The sequence below is a fragment of the Epinephelus fuscoguttatus genome, linkage group LG3, assembly GCF_011397635.1.
Source record: "Epinephelus fuscoguttatus linkage group LG3, E.fuscoguttatus.final_Chr_v1".
Classification (NCBI taxonomy): Eukaryota; Metazoa; Chordata; class Actinopteri; order Perciformes; family Serranidae; genus Epinephelus; species Epinephelus fuscoguttatus.
In genome coordinates, this window is record NC_064754.1 from 42,303,102 (window position 1) to 42,330,106 (window position 27,005).

General features: G+C 41.7%; 1 protein-coding gene across 1 annotated transcript in view; it reads right to left on the bottom strand.

Moving 5' to 3' along the window:
* Positions 1-27,005, bottom strand: part of doc2d (double C2-like domains, delta) — a 62,226-nt gene that overhangs the window by 26,200 nt on the left and 9,021 nt on the right. The window contains exons 5-8 of the mRNA XM_049572600.1: positions 22,723-22,832; positions 10,414-10,540; positions 10,128-10,184; positions 9,296-9,420 (exon numbers count right to left, since the gene is read on the bottom strand). Of these exons, the coding sequence (XP_049428557.1) occupies positions 9,296-9,420; positions 10,128-10,184; positions 10,414-10,540; positions 22,723-22,832 (419 nt within the window). The remainder of the gene's footprint in view (positions 1-9,295; positions 9,421-10,127; positions 10,185-10,413; positions 10,541-22,722; positions 22,833-27,005) is intronic.

A 27,005-nucleotide genomic window follows, 5' to 3' on the forward strand; every position in this document is an offset into this window, starting at 1 on the left:
CAAGAAAAATATGTGTGAGTGTGTGTGTCTCAGCAAGACGTGAGCTTCCTCTTTATTTTTTCTTTCCCTCATCTCACTACACAAAGACCTTCAAAATCCCGATACTGTGGGTGAATGCTGAAAAAATTTTGTTCAATATTTCCCACTCATAAAACTGACTCAAGAACACCACCGGATACAAATGTTTTTCGATTCAATAACTGAAGCTGTCCCTGTTATTCAGACCAAACTTCCGTCTCTCTGCTTTCCATCTTCCATCTACAGCAAATCCTCTAAACTACAAAATATATTGTTCATCCATGCCACTAGAAAGATACTGTTTTCTGATCTGACATTGTTATGGTTAAGGTTTGATTAGGATTAAACACAAAAAACAACTTGCTTAGGTTTAGAGATTTGGGTTGAGATAAGTAACTGCTACATCTATAACAACCCGGTCTCATTCCAAAGTCATCCAATACCGGCACTTGGTCAGTGGCTTCCAGCATCAGACACCGGCAAAAAAGACATCCTTTCACGTCGGCATGATACACGGACAGTTGCCTTTACTGTTTATCGGTGCCTGGCAGCATCAGGAGGAAACAAGGCAGGATGCATTTGTTTTTGAAGAAAAAAAACGTCACTTCACTGTGCTGTACCAACGTAGTGCATTTATTTTGAAAGAGACTATATACAAATGGTATATTTCGTGTGAACATGGAAGTGTATTTCGAAAACAGACAATGCATGTAATAGGCCGAAGTTGACACAGCGTCCCAGAACATCAAAACAACCAACGCACCCAGGGTATCTTGCAAGTCATATGTCGACGTGGAAAGTCCATGACCAAACATCGATAAGCGACGAGGCCAGAGTGAGAATGTGTTGTTTATAAACTGCATATGCATATAATATGCATTTTATCCAAAGTGCTTTACAATTCAGTGTTTTAGTACTTGACATGGGTCTTGGTCTCCAGACCAGTCTAAAGACCACTTTTTGAAGGTCTCGTTCTCATCTTGGACTTAGCCGCAATTTTACTTGGTCTTATCTCGGTCTGAGATGAAGAGGATTCAGAACACTTCATATGTATGGTATGGGATAAAAAGAGATGAATAAAGAGTTACTGTTTTCTGGGGGTATTTTCATAGGAATGTGGATCTTAATCTCTCAATTTGAGGAGTGCCTATAATTTGCATGTTCCAAATTTTCTTTTTAAGTGTGGGACTCGCATTGGTCTGGTCTGGACTGACTCTCAATCCCTAATAATCTTGGTCTTGTCTCAGTCTCCATAGACTCTGGTCTTGGCCATGACTTAGTCTCGTTTTAAATTGTCTTGACTACAGCATAATCACAATTTGTCTCTCATACATCCATTCACACACACACTTGGCATGATGACCTGAAGCAATCTGGGATTCAGTGTATTTCGCAAGGACACTTCGACATGTGGAGGGGAGGGGAATTGAACCTCCAACCCTTAGGAGATATAGTGGTTTGGGTTAAAATGACTACTCTGTTAAGGTAAGGGGACCTTCATCGTCATAAACTACAATAATAACTACATGTTAAAGGTTGTGGAACAGTCATGGTCATGGCTGAAACAAACACACATTGACTGTCAATAGGAAATGAACAGCTGTGTCTTGTGTTAAAGTCTGACGTTTCATTGTCCCACTCATCCACCCTGACCTCCCTCTGCAGGCTTTGTGACTCTAAAATAACATCACACCACTTCCTCCTCCATGCTCGAGGGACAACTCATACTTCCTATGCTAGAGGGCTTTGTCACTTCATGAGTGGACAGTTAAAACATGTAGTGTGCATTATGTCAGCCAGTTTGTGTAAAGCTGGACCTGTGGTCCTGCAATGATGCATGTACATATTTCTCTGGATTTACACAGAGAATGGTGTTATGGGTAATTGTAATTCACAAGGGATGAGGAGTAAAGGTTGACCAAAGAACACCTGGTGATCCCCAGAAGGACATACAGAGACTGGGATACACCCAGTCAGACAGAAAAGAAAGCTGATGACCCAGAACTCTGCAGGACCCTATTTGATGGCCTATTATCCAGGAGGGGTGTCAGGCAAAAGTAAGGTAGTAGGTTGTAGTCGCTCACAGAAGAGTCAAAGTGCACACCTCCAAAATCTCAAACAATGTTTCATGTGACTGAACATTTCAAACAAGCTAATCAGTAGATCAAATCTTGTCAGGTGGTTGGTTGAAAACAGGAAAAAAACAGCCCAATACCAAATGAAAATGTTGGCATTGTATGTTTCTGCCAACCATGAATATGTTATATTTCCACATTTCATACATATTATATCAACGTTTCTAAAGTGACGTAGTGTATGAGCTGACCAGTGTTGGGTGCAACATGTTGCTGTAATCATATGAAATTTGTCTGTTACACAGTAATGTAACACATTACTGTTCTAAATTCAGTAATCACATTATGGTTACTAATTATCAGTCAAACAGTTATGTAATTACTTGCATTACATGTGTTCCTCAATCATTTGCATATTAGCAGATACAGAAAAAACAACAAATGTGCTGACAACAGTAACACTGTCCAGTGCGTCCAGAGGCTCTTCAGCCTGCCCAGTCTTGAGCTGACTCTGAGGAGGAACAGGTTGTCTGACAAATGACAGATTTGATGATCTACTTGAGTGATAAACACATCAAATAAGCTGGACTAGTCTGATATATACCCATGGTGAACAACCTTAATGACTTTGAGTGTGTTTGGTGTGTTAAATGCTGTTCATTTGCCATTTATACATGTTTTCTCCTTTTAACTCTCATCATCTAATGCTGTTAGGGGAGCCGGTGTCTTACATTATTTTATTGAGGCCTATTGATACATTATTAATATGCATTTAATATTTGTACTATGCGGTGTTAGGAAAGCCAACCTGTTTTATATATTGATATATTTTCATTTTGAGGCAGTTAAAGTCTACTGCAGTTCCTACTTGATTTTCCAGATCCTTGTTTTGTGGTGATATGTGAGAATATGTAAGGCTTAATGTTGTATTGCTTAATTGAGCATAGCGTTAGTTTGGGCAGGACACGATGTCAAGCTCAGCTTACATCCCAGCTACATCAGTTGATCTCAAACAGCCCAAGAAAACTGATGGGACAGCTGATTGACGAAAGGGAGTCAGCTGATAGATCACATGATTCCTTTCTATGCAACCAATTGGCAAATCTCATTCAGGGTGCCCTTTTAAAATTGCTTTGGCCTGCCTACTGTTGCTGCTTCCTCTGCAAGTTGCTTTGCAACCCGCCTCCACCCCAGCTCCTCCTTTTCATGCTGTATCTGACTTATCAATGTAATTTCTGGTTGTCTTTGCTGCTGTTCTCCGCGCATGGAAGGGCAGGGAGGTTTGCCTCTCTCCCCTGCAAAGGGGCCCAAGAACAGAGCCATACCACCAAATATAATGCTGCACCAAATATGATATTGCAAATGGAAATAAAAGTTTTCTTTGACAAAAGTGTTCCTGACTGAGCTGGCAATTATGTGACAATGCGTCTCAGGCGATGTTGCAGAGCAACGCAAAAGTAATGTAACAAGTAGTGTAATGAATTACCTTCTGAAGGGAGTAATTCGTTAAAGTAATGCATTACTCTCTTTTAAAGTAATGAGCGATCTGTAATATATTACTATATTTGAGCAACAACCCCAACACTGAAGCTGACTTTGTCATGAGGGGGTGGAGGGGATGGTAAATGCTGTAACACCTGGACAAGATGCCTGCCAAGCTGCAGATCACTGTTTGAGACCAACAAACAACAAAAAAAAGGGTTGTGTTTTTGTAAGTTATCGTTATTTCCTGCAGCTTTTTAAGGCACCAAACATGGATGATTTGTAGTGACCTGTCACTGTTTTTCCAGCAGAGATAGTGCCATCTTTTACGGGGACACTGCACAACTACAGTCAAATCATCTTGGATGCATTTTCGGACTGCCTGAACTATGGACTTCCACACCGAGTGAGCTGGCCAGTGCTTGTTTTTTTATCTTTATATTAACCACATTATTGCTGTTGTAAAGTTTCCAGGTATCCACTATATGCTGAGATATTTCCTGGTGATTGGGTTAAAAATATGCACACAAGAATCACCAAACTATGAGGGTGTCAAACTGACTTGGGAAAAAGACCTGGGAACACCTATTCAAGGGGAAAGCTGGAGGAAAACAGTACAATCATGGTATTCCACAGCCCGGGACATGCAAACACGCTTAATTACTTTCAGAATAATAAATAGAAATCATTGGACTCCAGCAAAGATGTCGAGGCTGGGACTAAGGGAGGACGACAAGTGTTGGAGATGTGACAAAGGGAGGGGCACGTTGATTCACATGTTATATGAATGTGAAATGGTACATGACATCTGGTCAGCGGTTGTCAGATGTATCAACAATATATTGGGAACAGAATTCACAGAGGGTCCAGCATTATGTATATTAGGCATCATACCAATAGAAGCCAACTTGTCTGCACATATGTGTTCTTGGGTGAAATTAGCCCTCCTAACAGGAAGCAGGATAGTGCTTAGGCATTGGAAGTCAAGAGAGAAGGTCTGTTTTAAGGAATGGAAAGATGAACTAGCTAAAATAGCTTCTTTTGAGCAGCTTGTCCACAGGGTTAACAACAGTCTAAGTGTGTTCAGAAAAATCTGGGACCCCTATCTGGAAATGATGAATAAAGAGGATTGCCATGATAATTGAAATCCATGTGGAATGTCCCTGATGTATGTGTATTATTTTGTAATGCTCAGTAGATGAATGTGAAATGCAATGTTGTATGAGGAAATGTGATACTGTATATATTATCAAGAGGAATGTGCAGGTTCTCTTTTATGTTTTATGTTGGTTTTCTGTTTTCTGTCTTTCTCAGTTTGGTTTTGTATTGCTGTAAATGGACATATTGACATGTAAAAAGTACGATCAAGTGGTGAAAAAGCAATAAAAAAGTTTACTCGAAAAAAAAATATGCACTCAAGAATGTAAAGTATATATATAAAAAACAGGCAGGCAAAAGTCACTGAATGACACCAATGTACATTCACTTCCGTGCCGCCGGCAGAAGCATATTCCACTTAAACACACATTAGGCACACAAAGGATCAGGAGGAGACTCATACAAGCTAATCCATCTCTTTCTCTGCATCTTTTACCACCAACCTCAGGCCATAAACACATTCTCATGGTCAAAAAGATCAAATGCAAGTCAGCAGTAGTTTATCTATTATTCAGCCTTCAATAAATGTATTCCAATCACATTCTTTGGATAAACTAAAGAAACTAAAAGCTACTTTAGAGCCGTTAAAACTTCCTTTACAAGCAATTTCAGGAACCTGCCTCGAAGCCTCCCACTACTGGAGGAGGCGTTGGCTGCAGGATTGGTTGTCCTGTGTGGGAGCTCTCTTACTTCCTGCACTGTTGGTATTTAAGTAAACCAGGCAGATCAGAGATAGAGCTGTGTGGGTTTTATCTGTCACTAGGGTGGCTCAGGTGTGCAGTGTTGGACTTTGCCTTTCCTCGGCTCTGTGTTTGAAAGGCACTTTTAAAATGCCTTGCATCGGCTGAGATAAGTGCTCTGTCCGGCACAATAGTAGTACAGTATGACTGGCAATATGGCTAGACCCACAACTAGCAATTGTTTTAATTATTGATTAATCTATACTTTTTTTTTTTTATTAATTGGTTAATCATTTCATCAATAAAATCTCTAAAGGTGATATCTTCAAATTGTTTGTTTTAATAAACCAACAGACCAAAAGATATTTTATTTATAATGACACACAAAAAAAAAAAGCAGCAAATCCTCACATTGGAGAAACTGGAAACCGGCTTCTCTTCTTTAAAATGACTATAACAATTCTCAGATTATCAAACTTGTTGATAATTAATTTTCTGTCTCAGCATTGAACTGATCCATGTCTACCTTTTTTCTGCTGTGTAATTGGGACTGCTGTCCCTGCTGGATAGCAGTGACATTTTCAGGCTCAGTGGTGTTACAGGCAGCTGGCCTATCAGACACCTCCATCATGTGTCTTGGAGACTGTCATGGTTATATTCTCCATCGGCTTACTAAAATGGAGTTTTATTGTGTGAGGCTTATAGTGGCTTTACATTTGGTCTGTGGGTTTGTGCCATGCTGGTGTCAGAGCGGGGTGTCTGGCTTCGCCCACTCCATCCTGTCAGGTTATGTTCTGTAACTCTGGGTTCTTTGAGCAGCCTCACAGCCCTTTAACCTCAGCTGTGTCCATACGACGCACTTAGTCCACACAGATTTATGTGCTGTATTCACAGTGCATGACTGACACAATACCTATACTCAGAAAGTCAGTATGCAGAATAAGGGCCTGTCCCAATACCCCCCCTTAGCCCTACCACTTGGCCCTACCCCTACATTTGCACGTTCCCACGAGGGGTAGGGGTGTCCCAATTCCTTTTTGCATGTAGAGGTAGGGGGCATAATGAGGGGTAGTGGGTATCAAACTAGCCCTTTGGAGTGAGGGATTTCATATGCTGACTTGCCAGCGAGGGGTAGACATCGCCATGGCTACAACCGAGCAAGAGACAGGGAAAAAAGTCCACACATAGCTAACGTTACCGTTGTCAGGTTGCTTGCTAGCTAGCTAGCTAGCTCACACTGGCGTCTGTCATCTGTCCTCTTCTGCAAAATTGTCGGATTTTTCACATTATGATAACACGCCAGCTAGTATAACTATGCTGCCTTGTACTGTTAGCTGGTTAGCTAGCTATCTAGCTAGCAGAAGTCCCCTGTCGTCTGTCGTTCATCAAACAAGGCATGATGAATAATGCAAATGCGATCGGTAGGATGAACTCAACCGGAGACTCTATTGTAGATGCTGGTTGGAAATGTAGATGGCTCGCAGCTTCCTGTTTAAAATAGTTACGTGGACGTAACCAACGCGGTGACGTAGTGAGTGGTGTCCCAATTCCTAGGGAAAGATTTCAACCCCTATCCCTCGTTGCTTCATTTCAAGGGACAAGGGGTAGTGGGCAAGGGCTAAGGGGTAGTAGACAAGGGGGGTATTGGGATGGGGCCTAAATGCTTGATTTCGAAGGGTGCTCTTAATGTACACTATTGTCCCACAATGCAATGAACAGTAGAAATGCAGGACCTGCTCACAGCTGAATAAAAAAAGATGTGACTGGGGACAAAATTCAGAAAACAAACAAAAAGTCTTACGTCTTTGGAGAAACATTTTGCTGGCTGTTTGTGAAAATAAATTGGCAGTGGCATTCTACAGTCACAGCTTTTCCAACAGCGAGCAGCTTCTCTATTTCCTCTGTGTTTGAGCCCTTATTGCGGCTGCTAGTGTTTTCTAAGTTTTGGATCTGGAAAACAGAATAGGTGCAGAGTGCAGAGGTCTGCAAAGCTTCAGGTGGCAATCCAAAGACTTGTGCTAGCATAGCACATTTTATTTTAGTGTGTAATACAGTCCAGAACACTCTGTCAATTATTTCCAAAATAAAGCTGTTCTGGGATAAAAACCTTCCTGAGTCATATACCACAATACTGACAACATGTTCACTGCCAGTGTTTTTCAACTGAGTGTCCTTTCAGTATCCACACTTGGAAGCCAACGATGAGGATATGCAAGACGAGTGACAAATTAAAAAGAAAATCCATCCATCCCTTTAATAGTAACAGTGGCCCTGTTATGCTGTGGGGGACATTATGTTGGCATGATTTGGCTCCATTTGTCTCCTTCAGGGAAGGGTCACTGCAGATTCAAGTTGTTCTGAGTGATCATCTTTATCCTATGATGAAACATTTCCCTCCTGAAGGGAGTGGTCTCCTCCAGGATGAAAATGCTGCCATTCATAGGGCTAAAGGGGTCACTGAATGGTTTGATGAGTATAAAAATTATGTGAATCATGTACCATGGCCTTCGCAGTCTCCACATTTCAACCCAATTGAACATCTATGGGAGATTATGGACTGTCTTGTTAGACAGCGCTTTCCTCCACCATCAATGAAACACCAATTGAGGGAATATCCTTTGGAGGAGTGGTGCTAAATCCCCCCAGTGGAGTTACATAGACTTGTGGAATCAGTGTCAAGGTGCATTGAAGCTGTTGTAATTATCAGGTTCACATACAGTAGAAGTGTATGCACATCCCAGTATTATATAAAACATATCAAAATCAGGAACGTAAAATTCCCACCTTGTGCTTGAATGCCTCCGTGAACTAGTCAAGTTGCAGTTAGAGTTTACATCCATGTCTGTCCAGAGTCTTATGTAGCCATGATAGTAGACAGTGACTATGGATGTTTCTGCAAAGAAGCTTTAACTTCTAAAACATGTATGCCTTACACACATCCTTCCCTCTCCAGCACAGAAGATCATTCAGTACAGTTTCAAGGTGGACACCCAAGATTAGTGTCACCAATTCAATATCTGACCAAATGTCTCTCCTTCTGTTCTTGAGTTATGACGTTAAGTAATGGCTAAAATGTCATCATTTTATCCAATTTGATATGTGTGTGAATTTTTTCATAATTAGCGTATGAATTCTTATGTTATGACCAAAACTGTTTTTTTTTTTTTTTTGAGGTTACGGTGACCTTGACCTTTGACCACCAAAATGTAATAAGTTCATTGTTGAGTCCAAGTTAACATTTGTGCCAAAATTGAGAAAATTCCCTCAAGGGGTTTTTGAGATATTGCATTCATGAAAATGGGCCAGACAGACAGATAGATGGACAACTCGAAAACATAACTGGCTATGGCTGCTGCCGGTGTGGAGCCACAAAAAAGGCACCCCCACACACATTTAATCCAATTTACACACCTGAGTGAATAAACTCATAGTCACTGATCTCATGTTGTTTCCCATACATGTGGTCACTGTGACTCTATTGGTCATGCTAACTTTGCGCTCATGCTCTACATTGTGGAGATTTAGGGGAGTGAGAGCTCATGCAAAACAACTTAGATCCCTGTGAAGTGAGCCGATGGGGCTATTCCTGGTGGCCCTACTTTTGTGTTTACGTTGGCTCAGAAACAACTGTTCAAATAATTAATGCAAAAATTAGATATTTTCTCCTGAATCACTACAACCAATGTGGTGAGTCACAAAGGAGTCACAACAGCCACATCTACTCTATGAGAAATATGCCAGGTTTAAATAAACCTACACACCCGGTCTTTCCGTGGTACTACAAGAACATCACACACTTGTGAATTGCTAATGCAGAATGGCTGAACTTGAGCACAATTTGTAGGATCCCAGGTTTGTTCATAAAAATCAGACATGACTTACATTTTGACGAAGGGGTCAGAGTAGCCGTTGGAGTCCATGGCAGCCAGATGGGCACAGCGTATGATCCCAACCAGCAGGCAGCCCTTCTCTGTGTTATAGCACAGTGACACCAGGATGCGGCCACGCTGGGGACACAGAAAACAACAGTGTCAGACAGAGCACCTGTTTTCAACCTGACATTTCCCTCTTGAGTGAATACACAGTGGGGAATCCAGCAGTCGGGTCAATGAAGTTTCTTGAAGCACTTTTAACTCAAAGCAACATATGTAAAACATGAATCAAATGGAAATAAAATAATAGTGATTTGTTGTAGCATTGTCAGTGTCTAGGATATAGTGTTTTTTGTTATGTATGGGCAACAGGAGTATTCAAATTAAAGCTTATAATTAAAGGCTTTATCTGAGCCCAGCATATCGACATTGCTCCTTTCTCCTTCTAATTTCTGGGTTGAACCATACACTGAGTCTAATCAGAGACCAAAAGCTATTAGCCCCTGTCTCTAAAATCATGAAGAGCAATGAGATAGCGACCACCAGAGGAGGAAAACACTTGGTGTAATTTACAACATGTAGTTATATAGAGCCCTGTGAGTGGTTTCCTTTCACACCAGTCTATTAGACTTCATGCCTCAGACACATATACTAATTAAAAAAGGCCTAATTAAACTTTCTTTTCCTTTAGTAATGGTGGAAACAGAGAATAAATTACAACTGCTGAAAAGATAAGAAAATGTATCAGATAAAGGAGAGTAATAGGAAATTCTAGTGAGCTATGTTTTGGTTGAAGGCGGTAATAATAAGATCGGTGATGATAAAGCTGATGATAGTTTTACCTCCTCCTCTGCCACGACCGCTCCCTGCTCCACTGTTTGATTGTTAGCTTCTTTATTCTGAAATGAGTAAGAGAGACATCATGGTTATAGCCCACAGAGCCTCCAGGTGCATATCTATTACACATTATCATGCAGCAATTCAAATTGATGACTGATTGCCCCCAAGGCAAACATGCACAATGGAAATAGAAGACATCTTGATATATATGTCCACAGAAACCCATTTGGTATGTAAGTGCATGCACACACACACACACACACACACACACACACACAATGTACCTACCTGTGCAATTCTCTCGAGGCCCATATTGTAGCGCTTGTTCTCACCCTCTTTCAGTTTCTTCAGAGCCACTCTCACCTCTCCGATGAATTCATTTCTTCCGAGTCTGTCCATGTCACACACACACAGCCTTTTTGCACACAGACACGCATACAGATGCAGAGATACAGAGGAGAGAAGCAGGTGAGTCAGTGAAAAGTTACAGATGAACCCCCCGCCGCCGCTCTGCTCCGCTCATTATTGTGAAGCAAGCGTAGACTGTGCCAAATATATCCAAAGTGCATCTGAACAATCAATCAGCTCTCCCATCTGCAACACAAGATGGGTTCCCGGTGGTTTCACGTGAGCAGCCTTGTGAATGATGAGAAGTTGTGTGACTGCTGAGGAAAGAGAGGGTTTCCAAAGGCTTTCAATCAGTGCTGTTGTTCCATCAGACACTAATGTGTTGTAAATGAAACATGTACGAGGAAGGGGATTGTTTGAAGCAGGTAATCAGTTGAAAGGACATCGTGATGTGTTGTCTAAAGGTAAAACAAATTAAAAGGATTGATATCAGTTCATTTGCATTCACTTTGTGTTACAGTAGCCTAGTCTGATAGAAATATGTGAAATGGACACAAACTTTTAACAACACACTACATGGTGGTGGGCACAAAATGTGTGTTGGCAACACAACAGGAATGCCATGGTCAATTAGGATCTTTGTCATGTTGGACAAAATCAGTATAAAGAGCGAGAAAGTCCGTGCGTGGCAGGAGGGCTGGTGGATGGGTCAAACAAAACATGGACTTTAAACCAGTAGACTGCCAATCATGTCACGAGTGAAAGCAAAAATTAACAGTTTCACTTCAAAGTGGTCAAAAAAACAGCACAAAAAAACAGGCTGTAAAAGCCGTCCTTTTACGTCAGCATGACGACTGTTCACCGGTATTGTTTAACAGCGCACAGGGCCGTCAGGGGGAGAAGTGTCTGGACAGCAACGTATGTTAAGGTGGCAAAAGTCCAAGTAGGGCGGGTGGGAGGGGTGTTGGTTGGGTCCAGCACCCACCAACTTTGACCCAGAAAGCTGGTGTTTGCCTCCTGTATGATTGTAAAGTCAATCCCTGTCCTTCTGTCCTGAACTCGGGATCAAGCATTTATTGTTGAAGGAAAAAATCGTCAATTTACAGTGTTGTACCGATGTAGTGTGTTTATTTTGAAAGAGACTGTCTGCAAACTGTACATTTCCTGTGATGTGTAGCATGTAACAAGCAGAAGTTGACACAGCATCCCAGAACGTCATCAACCAATGCACACAGGGTATCTTGCACATCATATCTCAATGTTGAAAGTCCATGAACAAACGTTGATATGTGACGAGGTTGGAGTTGAGAATGTGTTGGAAATCCATTTATTCCTATGAGTCTTAGGGCCCCAGGAAGAGCGCTGGGCTTTGAAGCCAATTTTCATTTTGACCAAACAGTAAAATTACAACTTCAGAGTCCGTCAGGTGATGCCACTGGGCCAGACTTTTTCCCATAGGCCAACATTGTAAAAGAGATGTCTGTAACTCATTGGATATTTTTTCTGAGCAGCACAACTCTTGCAAAATGACTTGTTTCACAATCAGGATTTAATTTATTCTGTCTGATAACATTTGGAGGACTAGTAGAGCCCCAAGATTAAATAATTTTATTCCAATTCAAGCTAGTGGAGCACTGCTGGAAGCAGCAGGCTCGACCTGCAGAAGTCTCTAGTGGCCCAATGATGTGGAAGCAGCACTGATCATCCTGGTAATTTTATAGGCTGCAGTTGAACCATTTTGGCTTCATGTGCCTGCCACTAAGCAACACATTCTCACTCTGACCTTGTAACATATTAATGTTTGTTCATGGACTTTTCACGTGGAGATATGACGTGCAAGGTACCCTGGGTTTGTTGGTTGGTGATGTTCTGGGGCGTTGTGTCAACTTCTGCCTGTTACATGCACTGTCTGTTTTCAAAATACACAGAACTGAAATGCGATTGTTAACTTTATAAAGACAACGAAGCGGATAAAAAGTAAATATATAAAAACACAGAGGGATTAATAAATAACGGACCGTCTATAATGTAGTTTGTTTCAAATGAAGCTGGTAGCCTCTGCAGTTGTGGTGAGTAAAAGCCCTGCCACTATTTGTTAATGTTATTACTTTATGTTCGACCGTGAGGATGTACCCAATCTGGAAATCCATCGGTAAAAAAAAGTAAAAAAAATTTTCTTCCTTTACCTCTGGAGGCACAGCCCGGGGTTTTCGACTAACCGGAAGTGAAGGGGCCTCACACCCTTCACTTCCAGCGGTGCCCCCAGGGAATCGCTGTGTTGTTTACAAATACTTCGGGTTGAAAACCAGCAGAGTTTAGCTATATATCTCACATTTTTCACGTCACTATATCACCGTGTAGACTAATATGATGTTTGTTAAGTCTATAAACACAATGACTGAACAAACATTACTATTTCTGTGTGCACATAATTAATATGGTTATCGTAGATTAGCTGGGCTAACCGTTAGCTGTTAACGTTAGCCGTTAGCGTTGTCTATAACCACAGACAACGCTAACAGAGTTATTACCTTATAAAAATAAGGTAATAACTCAATAAACGGTCTGTGAATAAAATATTTTTTCCAGCGAATATCTTAGTTACAACATGATTGAGCTAGCAAAGCAGTTTTGTGTTGCTATGTGTGGTATTTATTCAGTTTTGGGAAATCACGATGTCTAGAAAGCATCAGTGGCTGCAGCTGACAGGGACAGTTAGCAAAGCTAACATCAGGATGTCATCTGTTAAAAGCCTCCCGTTGTCGGATATGACATGAAACTACTCCAGTTAGCTCAATCATGTTGTAACTAAGACATCCACTGGAAATTTTTTTTTTTTTTTTTATGTTGACGAGACGGCATTACTGGAGCGGTCACTATGGACGTGGAGCTTGCTGTTTCTGTAGGTACACATTTCCTGGGGAAACCTGCATGTCTTGGCTGTGCCCCCTCCATTGTGATTGGCTAAAGCGCAGCATGTTCAGACTCAAAGCCCCCCTCCCCCAGTCATCTTTCACACAGGGCTGCTGACAGATTCTACAATGTAGATTGCAGAATCTGTCTTGAGAGATTAGATGTGCCATTGTTTGCTAGCTTGATGCTAATGACAGTAAGGTTAACTCAGCGGGTTGACAAAGTGCCTCTGCTGTTTCACACCATCATTTCCCCCTTTTACTCTGTGTGGTAACATCCCTAGAGGAAATATTAAAAATGCTGGGGTGTTGTTGTCATACAGTTGTCTACGACAGCAGATCGTTCTGTGTTTCTACTGGTCAAAGTGACAGCTGTAATGGGAGAATTGGATTTCAGTGAAGGGCAAGTGGTCCATAACTTTAATTTTGGAGACAAAAAATGTAGGCTTAGCGCCCCGTGGTCCATTGCCCAATAGGAAATGTAGAATACTCAAAAGTACTTTAAAAGTGCTTGAGTTACTTTTCTCAGGGAGTAACATTGGAAGTACTTTTAAAGTAATTGAGTTACTTTACTCAGGGAGTAATGCAGTAAAGTAACTGGTTACTTTTTTAAAAAGTAACGCAGTAACGTACTTTGATTACTTTTAAAGTAACCCTTACCCAACACTGCTCATGTCCCATAACATTAAGTTAGTTATTTCAACTGAAACCACAATCTTTGCCTAACTTAACCAAGGTTTTTTTTCCCACTAAACCTAACCTGCCTGTGTCTTTCTTTCCCTAATCCTCACCAAAATGTGACTGTTTCAGAACGTTATCCACTTTAACAATTTTTTTTTAATTGTGACCATTTGTAACAGATTTTGGCATTGTTTTCATGCTGCCAGCTCGTATTTTTAACATATTATGCCCACCACCACATAATGTATTGTTAAGAGGTTGTGTCCATTTCACTTATTTCTGTGAGAATTCGTTGGTTATACCTAGAATAAGGTTTTAGGGTGTTACAGAATCTGAAGATGTTCTGTGATACATAGTAAAGACAAAACAGTTGACAGTCATGCATGAATCTCCCTTTGGTTGCACTCTGAATTTAAAAAGAGACAACGGAATCAGTATCTTTATCTATAGCTATAGTTCTGTAAAATGATTTCCTCCACAGAGTGCACTTATTTAAACTGATGCTGATGTTTGATGGAGGGTGAATATTCCATCAGCTACAGTACAGTCTTCACAGCCCATCACCTGCCTCAATATTCCCTCTGTGCTCAAATATTCCCAGATGGACTGTCACTGCTCTTGATTTCTTCACTCTCTATTCTCAACCTTTCTCTCTGGCTCTCTACACACACGCACGCACACACACCTTCCCCCTCTTCCTGTTCTCTTCCTGTCCCTCTGACATTTGGACATTTGACATGCTGGTTCCAGTCTTTAGTCATAACGGATGAGTATCTCTAGCAGGAGCTTCAGAATAACTCTGACTCATGACCACTGCTGTCAGATGATTTATGTGCCTTTGCTCTGTCATACATGCAGGGTGTCTGTGATGAGACGAAGGTTGCGGTGAAATGTGACACCAGTTCTGCCTAAACTTTTTGGTTTCTTTTTTGCAAACACACCACCCGTTTTCTTTGCATCCATTCCCACAAGTCTTAGGGTGTAGACCTCCTCTAAAAACCAAACAGATGCTCAGGAAATCTGTTCAGCCTGCAGTGCCAAATTTAGCGTGGAGTCGGTGTCAAAATCTGCCTCATGAGTTACATTAGATTATCAAGGTGTTTTAGCGCTCCCGCATGGTGTCTGTACTTGTGAAAATATCTCTTTAATGGTCTCAAACAAGTAGGAAGACTGTCAACATATATCTGACTTTGATGACAACAAGGGTGACCTTTGCTGCTGCATTTTTAAATATATTATTTAAATAATTTATTATTTTATTAAATAATAATCATTGTTATGTAATATGGAGCTCATTGGTATTTTAAATGTTGTAGTATAAATTTAAAAAAAAAGTAAGCCCCACTTTGTTATGCCATATTGCTTTTACTTCCATGTTGTAGGGATTTGTGTGATTAAAGGCTTAACACTCTGTTTCCTACATTTGGGAAACACTTCACGTTCCCAAGTGAACCGCTCAAGTCAGTTTGAATGATACAGTATGTTATATGCCAAATGAAATATTTAAGACATTAATATTATGAAAATAAATTGCATCGCTACTTAGGATTATATTCTACATATATTAAGGGGAGTAAATCCCAGCAATGTATGCTTATTATGTTATTAGAGATACAGATCTAACTTTAATATCAGATCATCTGCTGAATACTCATCAACTCATGTCTTTTATTGCAAGATTAAGGGCCCATCTTAAATCCGCCGCAAAGCAACACATAGCCCAGAACACCTGTCATTGATAGGTTCAGACAGACATAGTTGTCATTTCCAGGCCAGCACCCACACTGTGTAGGTAGCAAATGCACTTGCACCCATATGTGTACCCATGTGTGTAAAGTTTTTAAAATAAGGTGTGGTCAGATGCATTGTTGGTGGATTGCTATTTTTGGGTAGAACAAAGTGATTGTGCCATTGACCAATAAAACATTGTCTAAAGTCAGAATGACTGAGTATTTTTACAGAGTACACTCTGCTTGTTTGCTTGTTACATACAGAGGGATGCGCAGATGGGTTCCAGGTAGGCAAATTCATACATCATTACTGAGGAAAATGTTAATTACATTCCCTAAAATTTGAACATAGCAGAGAGCAGAGCAGAGCTGCAGATCTGCTGTCCGACTCTCCATTGAGAGAGATACTGTGTGCATTTACAAGGACTAGCGTAACTTTATTATTTCAGAAACTACCAGTTTAGGTCTGTGTCCTCTGTCAAGTTTATTACTAAAGTTTTTAGTTTTTCTGCTTTAACGTCCCACAATATTTGCTGCAGTGACATTACTGCTCTGACTGCATTCCTCAGAAAAGATGCAGAAATCCACTCGCTTCTTCAATTTGCTGGATTCCCCATGGACATAGGGCACCTGGCTTTTAAAGGCAATGGGAGATGACAGTTTGACTGGTTGAATACACAACTATGATTTATTAAGTGACTACATTCAACCCCTGTGCCCCTAGACCCTTACTTTGCATCCAAATTACATGTCATGTAACTAGCAACGAGGTGTTGGACACATCCTAAATGCACTTGCGCCATACACTTTAGACATAGATCGTTAGTGGAGGGGCGACTGTGGAAGACATGCAGCTCCTCCAGTCTGCATGTCTAAGTGTTCTCGGGCAAGATAGTGAACCCCAAATTACTTCAAATGGCTGTGCCATCTGTGTGTGAGTGCATGTGAATTAACGTGAAATTTAACTGAGTAGCAGGTGGCACCTTGTTTGGTAGCTTTGGCCACCAATGTATGATTGTGTGTGTGAATGGGTGAATATTACATGTAGTGTGAAAGCACTTCGAGTGGTCAACAGACTAGAAAGGCATTATACAAGTGCAAGTCCATTTACCAAGTCCTAATGGGGCCCTAAGAGTCAACCATCATGCCAGCAGCTTTGTGATGCTGTACCAAGGCACATCAGTTTTACCATGTTTACCGTCTTAATTTACCATATAAGCAAGCTAAAATCTGCCAGTTAGCACAAAACAGAACAAAACATTCTCACTTCCAACTCGTCAAATACTGCTGTTTGGTCATTGGACCCTTCACATATGATGTGCTAGGAATCCTCCTACGTCTGTTGACGTTCAGGGATGCTGTGTCAATTTATGCCTGTTACATGCATTTTGTCTTTTTCAAACTACACCATCATATTCACAGGAACTGCACAGTTTCTGCTCGTTCCATGCATACAATCTTTCAAAATAAACTTATAACATTGGTAAAAGACCTCATATTAATCTTATTCCCTTGTGCAACTTGCTTAGGCTTAGAAAAAAAAACATCATGGTTTGGCTCAACATTTATATGGGAAATGAACACTGGGCTCCAAGGTGAAAGTTCAGTGTTTGTTGGACCTCAGCATATAGGGACTTTCAAGCTTCTTCAATTACATTGTTATCTGGCAGCATTTCATCTGATACTGACTGGCAGCATTATACATTGGCACCGCCCGGTGGTGTATCATACCTCTGCAAAAGGATGCCTTATTGTGCCAGTGTGTAAAGAAATCACTGACCAAGTGGCTGTATTTGACGACTGCGGAATGAGTACGGGTTGAACAGAAAGTATGGCTGAGGCTGTTGGGAATGTCATTAATTTTCAGGTATTCTGACACAAACCTAATTGTTTTACTGATTAGCATTAGATGATTATTACTGAGGGGGGCATGGATGTCTGTATGAAATTTCATTGCTCTGTCCAATAGTTGTTGAAACATTTCACTCCTAACCACAGATGTAAACCTCGTGGTGGCGCCAAAGGAAAAAGTGAGACGGTTACCAACGTCAGCAGGATTCTGTCGTCTGGGGACCATGAATGTCTGTACAAAATTCCACAACAATCCATCCAATAGTTGTTGAGATATTTCAGTCCGGAAATATAGTGAACTAACCGACAGAGCGACATTGCCGCTAGCATTGCAGAAAGAAAGCACCCAAAACTGAAAATATCATTCTTATCCTCACATCTAACAACTAATCAAAGATCTTTTCCCCCCTCCCTGACCATATTAGTTCCCAACTATACATTTCACCTGAGGCATCCAGTAGCCAATCTCAGCCTCACCCTCAATCCAATACTAAATCAAGTCCTATATTTGTCCCTATCTCCCCACAGCCGAGGACAGTGCGAGTCTATTACGAAGCCTGACAGAGGGACGGAGAGATAGAGGGAAGAAATTGAGAGAGAGACTAGACCTGGCAGTGACATCATGTTGGTTAGTTCTTTAACACACACACACACACACACACACACACACACACACAAACTGATAATCGTTTCAGTGGAAAAGCCAAAAGGAGTATTAAAGATGAGATTCTCCCCAAAGTCATGAATGTACAATTCACCTCAATTTTTTTGTGCATCTTTAAAAGCCATCATAAAGCGTTGAGTCATTTAAATGAGGGGAGGGTTTGAGGCACCACATTATCACTGTCACTGCCGTACTAAATCATTTGAAATTTGCCCAAAGGCAGAGGCAGACTGCAGCAACTGATAGAGAAATTTGGACCTTATCTCCTAATCATGTCGGCCTCACTACAATAAAACAATCTTCAGAGCAGCTCAATTTGTCTCATATTCAGACTTCAAAGGAGACTGATAAATCTACTTGTTCCCAGTGCAGTTACTCATGTGTCTGGTATTTTCTAGAAATTTGTGACAGCTCTCAATATCAGCCTTGAAACACCAGAGATCAGTGAAAACTCTTTTTCAAATGAGACAATTGCATTTTTTGACTCAAAAACAGACTTCATAACTTCCACTTCGGTTGATTTTTCACTCAAGACTTGAGCACCTCAGGCAGCCTTACTGCACCAATTGAAGGATTAGCGGGTATGAGGCCAACCGTGAAGTCTGAATTGAGGACATTAGTTATTAGTTTACTCAGCTGATTCATTCTTAATAACAGACCGGACCTCCAGTGGCCCTTAGAGATAAAGTCTGCACATTGAGGAACAGTTGAATGCAAAACATAACAAAAAGAATGCTGTTACAACTTTGAGAGATCTTTCTCAAAGCTATTTCATAACCAGCCGCTATTTAGCTGTCCCTTTCTATTTAAGTGCATTCTGCTTCAGCATAATGGCTTTATATAATCAGTGTAACTGCAAATGAGTGAATGAATGGCGAAATAAATAAATAACTGCACAAAACCAGTCCTCTCCCTCCATTTTACACACTGCATAAATCTTTTTACAGCAGTTATCCTCCAGGACAAAGAGTGATGCAGCAGAATGGACTTGACGCCAAAGAAACTTTTAATGACTCAAAAGTTTTTGGCTACACTCCAGCTTTTATCACTGTCTCTGGTGTGGGCTGAAGAACCAAAAACTAAGAAACTGCTTAAAGACATAATCACGAAAGACTTTCAGGACAACAAACCACATTTCTGAGGCTATTTATGGATGGCAGTTTTCTGCAGCCAATGCATTTACACTCAGAATTTACCGCTCTATATAGCTGTTTTTATTGGTAGTGGCGGAGTCCGCCATTCCCAGGCTGAGTTTAGATTCCCTAAGCCCAAAGGATTCTCAGGAAACAATGCATGCCTATAACTAACCCAGCCTCACTGTTTACTGTCCACTCTTTTAAGTCACTGCTAGTGCAAACTAAGCATTTCAACTACCACTGCCTCAGAGTAACTACCTTTACATGCACACTAATATTCCACTATTATTCCAAATGTGACAATATTCTGAATTTGATACGGGTCATTTAAACAACATATTTCATTTAGATATTCAAAATTGTCCAAAATTCCGAATTAAGCATTATCTGATTTAAACATGTGGGATATGCTGGTATTATTAAGGTTTTAGAAGAAGAGCTTTGGACATGTATACAACACATTTGGAACATGTGTGTCAACTGACCCTTTGCTAAGTCCCGCCTCTCGAATGCAGACTGGCCAATTACAGCCCAGCATTGGCCAGCTCAGACAAGGGTCAAGCAACAACACGGCTGTTCTCCCTTGACTTCCATGGTTTCCTTCAATTTCAGGCTTGTTTCGTAGATTTCAAGCTAAACATTAAGTCGGAGGCACGTGTGATAATCATACTTGTTACCTGGAGAGGTTGGAAGGAGATATATGTTTCTTCCCGGTTCCAAAACCAAATCAAAGTCTGAAAAGTAAGAGTTAACTGGCTAGGTCGCTAGCTAGTGAAGCTACAGCCTACTGAATGTATATACAGTGCTTGCTACTTTTGCTTTTTAATGATTATGACTCTGAATAAAGACCTACCCTGCTCTACAAGAAACAATTAAGGGAAGCAGAGAAACTTTGCCAACATTCAACCAGCAATGCGTCATGACAGTGTGTGCAGATGAACAGTGTTTGGCTTCCCCTGGAGCTCTCTGCCTGTCTTTCAGCCCGCCTGCACGGGCTGAAGGAAAGCCAAACACCAGTCATGTACCTATAGTTCATCTTTAGCTTCTATCTTTATCCTTTTAACCTGCTTTGCTGCTGAGTGAGTTTGACATCCTGGATATATCCTTCGAACACATATTATAGACCTGTCTGTTTGCTTCTCTCTGGAATCAGTTCTTCGTTTTTCAAAAAATGTGATGATATTTCTTCAGGGAGTGCAGTTGGTTACACTGTGGCCTCCCTGCTAGCTCTGACAGCTTGATAGACCATCACAAGGGGGCGGGGCTTGCTAAAGGGTCAGATTGGGCTTTTACCACAGCTTGCGACACACAGCCTCTTGCCTGCTTAGTTAGCTCTGGGCGAAGTCATGGATGCGCTGCACACAGACCAACTAGGTGTTGTCCACACAGTTTGTAAGAGCGAGTAGAGATGCATACACAAAAGCCCTCATTTCTGGACACCAGAAGAAAAAAACCTACTTTTAAACATTCTGAAGCTGGTTTTTGGATATATGCAAATATTACAGTGCGGACACTTTTAAAAAGCACTTGGCCGTAAGTGTCAACCAGGAGTTAGGGAAAGGACTATAACTTACAATACCTGAATAAAAACACTGCATAGAAATGATCTTTTGTCTTACTTGGAAACACATTCTTCTAAAACTGAATGGTTTTGCTCTGACTGCAGTATGGCCCAGTTTAACTGTAAACTTTGTACTGTCCAGTCTTCAGACAGGTCTACAGAGAGGCTGAGTCTTGACAGAGTCCTCCCACTCAGCAGTGTACAGAGCACAAGGACCAAAGAGTACAACATCCCCTCCTCCGCACCCTGCTGAGATCGACAGAGCGGGCGCAACCCAGTGAGTAAACATCTCTCTGGGGATCCCTCTCTGCTTCTCCTGTCTCTGACTGTTCGCTGCTTTCTGTGGAGTAACGAGAACAAAGTCTGTCTATTGGCTGAGGTATCGTGCTGGCGCCTGAACACATCCACAGAGAATCTGAGCAGATTTTCTTCCTCTCTCTATCTCTCTCTGTCTGTCGCGTGCTGTCCCCCCATTCCTCGCTGTCAGACAGCGTTTCATTCACTCCTGCTCGTTTGCCGTCTCACGGATTTTTCACTGTCCTCATTCTTTCGGTTTTTGGGCTCCCCTTTGAGTAAACTCCTCCCCATCACTCGCCCTCTTTTCTCGGCTAAGTGAATTTTCTCATTCATCACTTTATCCATCACACTACATTCTCCGAGAGCCAGTCTCTCTGTCTCCTTTACGGCTGACCCATGGATTCCTTCCGTTCTGTCATCTTCCTCAATCTTGGCCTCCCTAGTTTCCTCTTCCACACCGCCTTCTCTGTCACTTGACATCATTCACGCTTTTCCTTCTGCTCTTTTTGTTGATCTTAGCAGTCACCTGTCTCTCTCTCTCTATTCATTTCTTGCTTGACACTGGCCACACTCTGCCTCCTCTTCCTCGTTTTGGCTTCCCAGAGCCCCCATGCTGGTTTGTGTCTGTGGGCTATGTCCTTGAACAGAGGTCAGGTGGATTTCCTGTGGTTTGAGGGGTGACTCCTCATGCTCCTGTTTGTGTGCGTACGAGTGTGTCTGTGTGTTTGGGGAGGGAGAGTAAATGTTATTTCTGAGCGTGTGTGTTTGTAAAAGCTCAAGGACGTGTTTGCGTATGTGTGTGTTTTCTCTACATACAGGGGAGGGGCTATGCATGTTCTTTCCTGCCAGTGATTGCCCTTGACATACACACAAGAGGATGAGCACACACCTGACTGCCTAGATTTGTGTGTGCGGCGTATTCATGTGTGCGTCCATGCTCGTGTTTCCTCAGGATAAACAATGCCATCCAACCCTATTATGAAGCTGCTGAGCAAACTGACACTGATTGTACGCAGCGCCCATGTTCACAAACAAAACACGAAACTCCGTCTCTGATTCAACTTACACATGCAGGATGACACGAGTGCGTCAGACTTTTTGGGCCAAGATGGCTACACTTGACCTCAATCACTCCATATGGAGAGCACAGTGGGAAGGAGGAGGGCGGAGACTCGCCGCACAGCCCACACCTGAGCGGTTACCGCAGCAACAGCAAGTGGAACAGTTGGCTGGCGTCGCCTGGCTGAAATAATGAATTACCTAGAAAAGCCCACTGGGAAGCATAGACGGCTGCTGGCAGTTCACTGGAGGTTTGGAAGCATGGATCTTCATTCTCTGCGTAATAAACTGGTCATTTGGCTGTCTGGGGAACAGTGCTAATTGCTGGGCAGAGTGAGATTCAGAGTGGAGCACCTACCTGAGCGTTTTGGTGGTCATGTCAGCTGCTGTGATGCCATGATACACCAGCGTTTCGTTCCACACTGGGTTCAGCGTATTCTTCAGGGTTTTTGTGCGTAGCTTGTTTGCCTGAGGAGACAAAGAAGAAATATTAAAAAAGAAACCCATGGCAAGGGAAGGATCAAAAGAGGAATGTTTTAAGGGTGAAGGAGGGAACTCATCAGAATCAGAGAAAGAGAGTGAAAGAAAGAGAATAAAAGATCATGAAAAGGAAGCAAAACGAGTAACACTGAAAGATCAAGAAGGAAAGACAGAGAGAGAGAAAGAGAGTGTGGAAACATCATTTATCTCTGTCCCTCAGGAAATGGCAGACATCTGCTGCCTACTTTGTAGAGGAGAGTGAGAGGACGGGAGGCTTCCCTCGCCTCACCTGTCCGTCTGTCTCCTCCCCAACATGATAAGACAGTGCATTAGCACCAGCCAGACCTCCAAAACAAGCACTGTGTCCCAAACACAACACAACACAGCAGCCAATTAAGTTGCACAACACATTCAGCATGAAAAATTAAAGCTTTCCAAGACAGGAAATGCCCACGAGCCCTTAATAGCTTCACCATCCATAAATAAAGTTTGCAGCCACTTGCTGCTTCATTCCCCACCGTTGCCTTCAGGATGTCTTCATTTTGTTTAAGTTTTTATTTGGGATTTTCTTTTATATGTATTTTAATGTTTATAAACCCTTCAGGCAATTGGTTGCGCAACCCAATAAAATTCACTTTTGCTGACTCCCTAGATACATAATTCCACACAAGCCAAACCTCTGGCCGAAATTACAAATTTCTAGAGACATTTTTATTATAAAATGTGGGTTAATAAGAACTTATAGAGCCGAGGGCAGAACTAATTGGCTGTTTAGAGCTGCAGGAGTGGCTAACAGTGGTGGAGAGTATTTACTTAAGTACTATAAGTAGCACTGAGGTGCTTCTGCTTCATTTTAGTGTTTCAGTTTTTTTTACTTTAATTCTGCTCCACTACGTTTTTCCACAGCTATACCTGCTATGACGTTGCAGATTTAAATTTAAAATACCTATCGTGAGGATATAGTATATGCTAAAGGATAAGTCTAGTAATTAATTTTTTTATCATTGTAAAAAAAAATAGCATTAAAAGACCAACAACAAACTGATCATACTAGCAAGTATAATCTTCGCAGCCAAAGCTCAATATAGAGTAGCTTATTCCTCTGTGCCACAGGGCTCTATTAGCGTGCGTGAAACTATTAAAATTACCCCCAGTGATTTAGCACATCCTCTAAAGGCTTAGTAAAACAGATTTAAACCAATAGCATGACTCTACAACCAGGAGGCCAGTGAGCAGATGTCCAAAATGAAGGCAGGGGGTTGAACAGGCAAAACTTAGGCAGGCAGAGAAAAATGGCAGAAACCCATGGGCTAGTATATGCTTGCAGGCTAATCAGGATGTGGGTGGGGGAGCTCAGGTGAAACTCTCCAATCAGACTCCCAAAATACCAAAACCCAGGAGTGCTACTCAGAATCATACCCCTCCAAATAGACCACTAAGTGAAGACCTCTCAGCCTACTGGCAGGACTTAAGTTGGTGCCTAATGGTGAAGGCAGGTTTGCCATTCATGGGAGGATGGTGGGGGCCTTGGGAAGGGCTGAAGTGAGTTATTCCACACAGCCTTGATCCGGAAGACACAGAAAGTGGGGTTGATCCACATGAACTGGAGCTAATAAAGAATGACTGCAACTGGGTTGATAACTGTGGGGATGAAGAAAGGGCCCACAAAGCAAGGAGCCACTTTCCTAGACTCCACTCTCAGAGTTAGGCCCCACATAGCCAGCCAGACCCTGTGTCTCAAGAAGTAGCACGGGGCTGGAGTGCGGCACCAGTTGGAGCTCTTCTGACAACATTCAGAGGTGCAGATGAGTGAGATGTGGGCCTTCATCAAGGTATGGTGACAATTGCAAACAAAACTGAACTGTGGGGACACTGGCCTCCTTTTCTTGTTTAGGGAAGGCTAATGGCAGAGCTGGAAATTGTGCTATGTGTGCACCCTATTCACAGCAGTTGTTTGAACCACAAGACAGGATCGTGAGAGGAGATGCAGAGCAGAGCCATCTCCATGTTCTGGTTCAAGCACTCTGAAACCTCTAATCCTTAACGGATTGCTGGGAAAAAACGGCACCTACTCCTGCCTCAAAGGCGTCAACCTCCACCACAAAGTGGCATGAGGGATTCAGGAAGGTTGAGGATGGGAGCTGTTTTGAGATGATGCTGTATCTATGTAATTACAAATGAAGTATCGGTAGAAATTACCGAACTCCAGGACGACTATTTGCAAGTGGGAGGGACAGGCCAGAGGCCACAGATGTAATTTAGTTGTATAGCCAACTCTGGCTAAACCAATAATGAATAAGTTCATGACTGCATTGACCTTGATGGGGTCCATCTGGATGCTACCTGCAGCGACAGTGAGCCCCAGGAATGACACCTCAGAGACATAAATCTCACACTTCTCTGCCTGAATGAACAGCTGCTTTTCCAGCAGTCACTACTCCTGGAAAAGATCAGAATGTCATCCAAATATACCAAAACTAACTTGTCCAGCATGTCCCATAGCACATCTTTCACAACAGCTTGAAGAACTGTTGGAGCATTGGTCAGGCTCAAAGGTATCACCATTCAAAGTGGCTGCCTGGTGTGTTAAAGACACACCAACAGGGTCATCATTAGGGTTACAGTATTCTGGAGATTTTATAGAGCTCCTTTCAGAGCCACAGAAGACATTATACAACTGTTTTCACAGGCTCATGACAACTAACCTGACCTTCATGTGTAAAATCTGTGGAGTGCCCCTTTAAAAACAGTTTGAGTCCATCTCACATAGACTGTCCTGATACCATAAATACTCACTAGAGTGTACTATTCCAACACTGAAAATAGTCCCCAAAATTGCAATATTTAGGATGCAATTACACCAAATCTGGTATTGCAGGAGTGTGTCACTTACAGTAAATGGCCCATTTGTGGGGGATTGGAGGTTAAAAGTCAATCTCCCCAGCTAAACAACTGTACTAGCCCCAAAAGTCCCTAAAAAAGAAAAAAAAAACCTATTGTACGAGATACTATCTTGTGCGCATGAGATAGTATCTTGCACAATAGTTCTTTTTTCTGAGTATTTGTCTTTGGTACGTTTATTTTTGTCTGCTTAAAGATCTAGCGTGTAGGACTTAATGGCACCTAGTGGTGAGATTGTAGACCAGCAACCAGTGTTGGGTAAGGGTTACTTTAAAAGTAATTAAAGTACTTTTTAAAAAAGTAACCAGTTACTTTACTGTGTTACTCCCTGAATAAAGTAACTCAAGTACATTTAAAGTACTTCCAACGTTACTCCCTGAGAAAAGTAACTCAAGCACTTTTAAAGTACTTTTGAGTATTCTACATTTCCTATTGGGCAATGGACCACAGGGCACTAAGCCTACATTTTTTGTCTCCAAAATTAAAGTTATGGACCACTTGCCCTTCACTGAGATCCAATTCTCCCATCACAGCCGTCACTTTGACCAGTAGAAACACAGCACGATCTGCTGCCGTAGACAACTGTATGACAACAACACCCCGGCGTTTTTAATATTTCCTCTAGGGATGTTACCACACAGAGTAAAAGGGGGAAATGATGGTGTGAAACAGCAGAGGCACTTTGTCAATCCGCTGAGTTAACCTTACTGTCATTAGCATCAAGCTAGCAAACAATGGTACATCCTCACAGTCGGACATAAAGTAATAACATTAACAAATAGCGGTGGGGCTTTTACTCACCACAACTGCAGAGGCTCCCAGCTTCATTTGAAACAAACTACATTATAGACGGTCCGTTATTTAGTAATCCCTCTGTATCTTCTATCTATCTATCTGTACTTTTTATCGGCTCCCGTTGTCTCCATAAAGTTAATACATTGCGCCGTCATTTCAAACTCAACACTTCCTGATTTTACTTCAAATTAAAAGCCCCTTATAACCTCGGCTGAGAGAATCCCTCCATTTTCTAAATAGGCTTTTATTCTGAAACATTTGTAGGAACTTGGTTGTGGAGGATACAGTAGCTTGAATGTTTACGTACAGTACTTCAAATGTAGCTCCTGCCATCTGCTGACGCTTTTAAATGACTACAACAACATGTCGGCTGGCACATGAACACACACAGTGACTCAAATAATTGTCAGAGTAATAAAAATAGGACAAGAATAACCCGATGACATCACACACACCGTGAAAGAT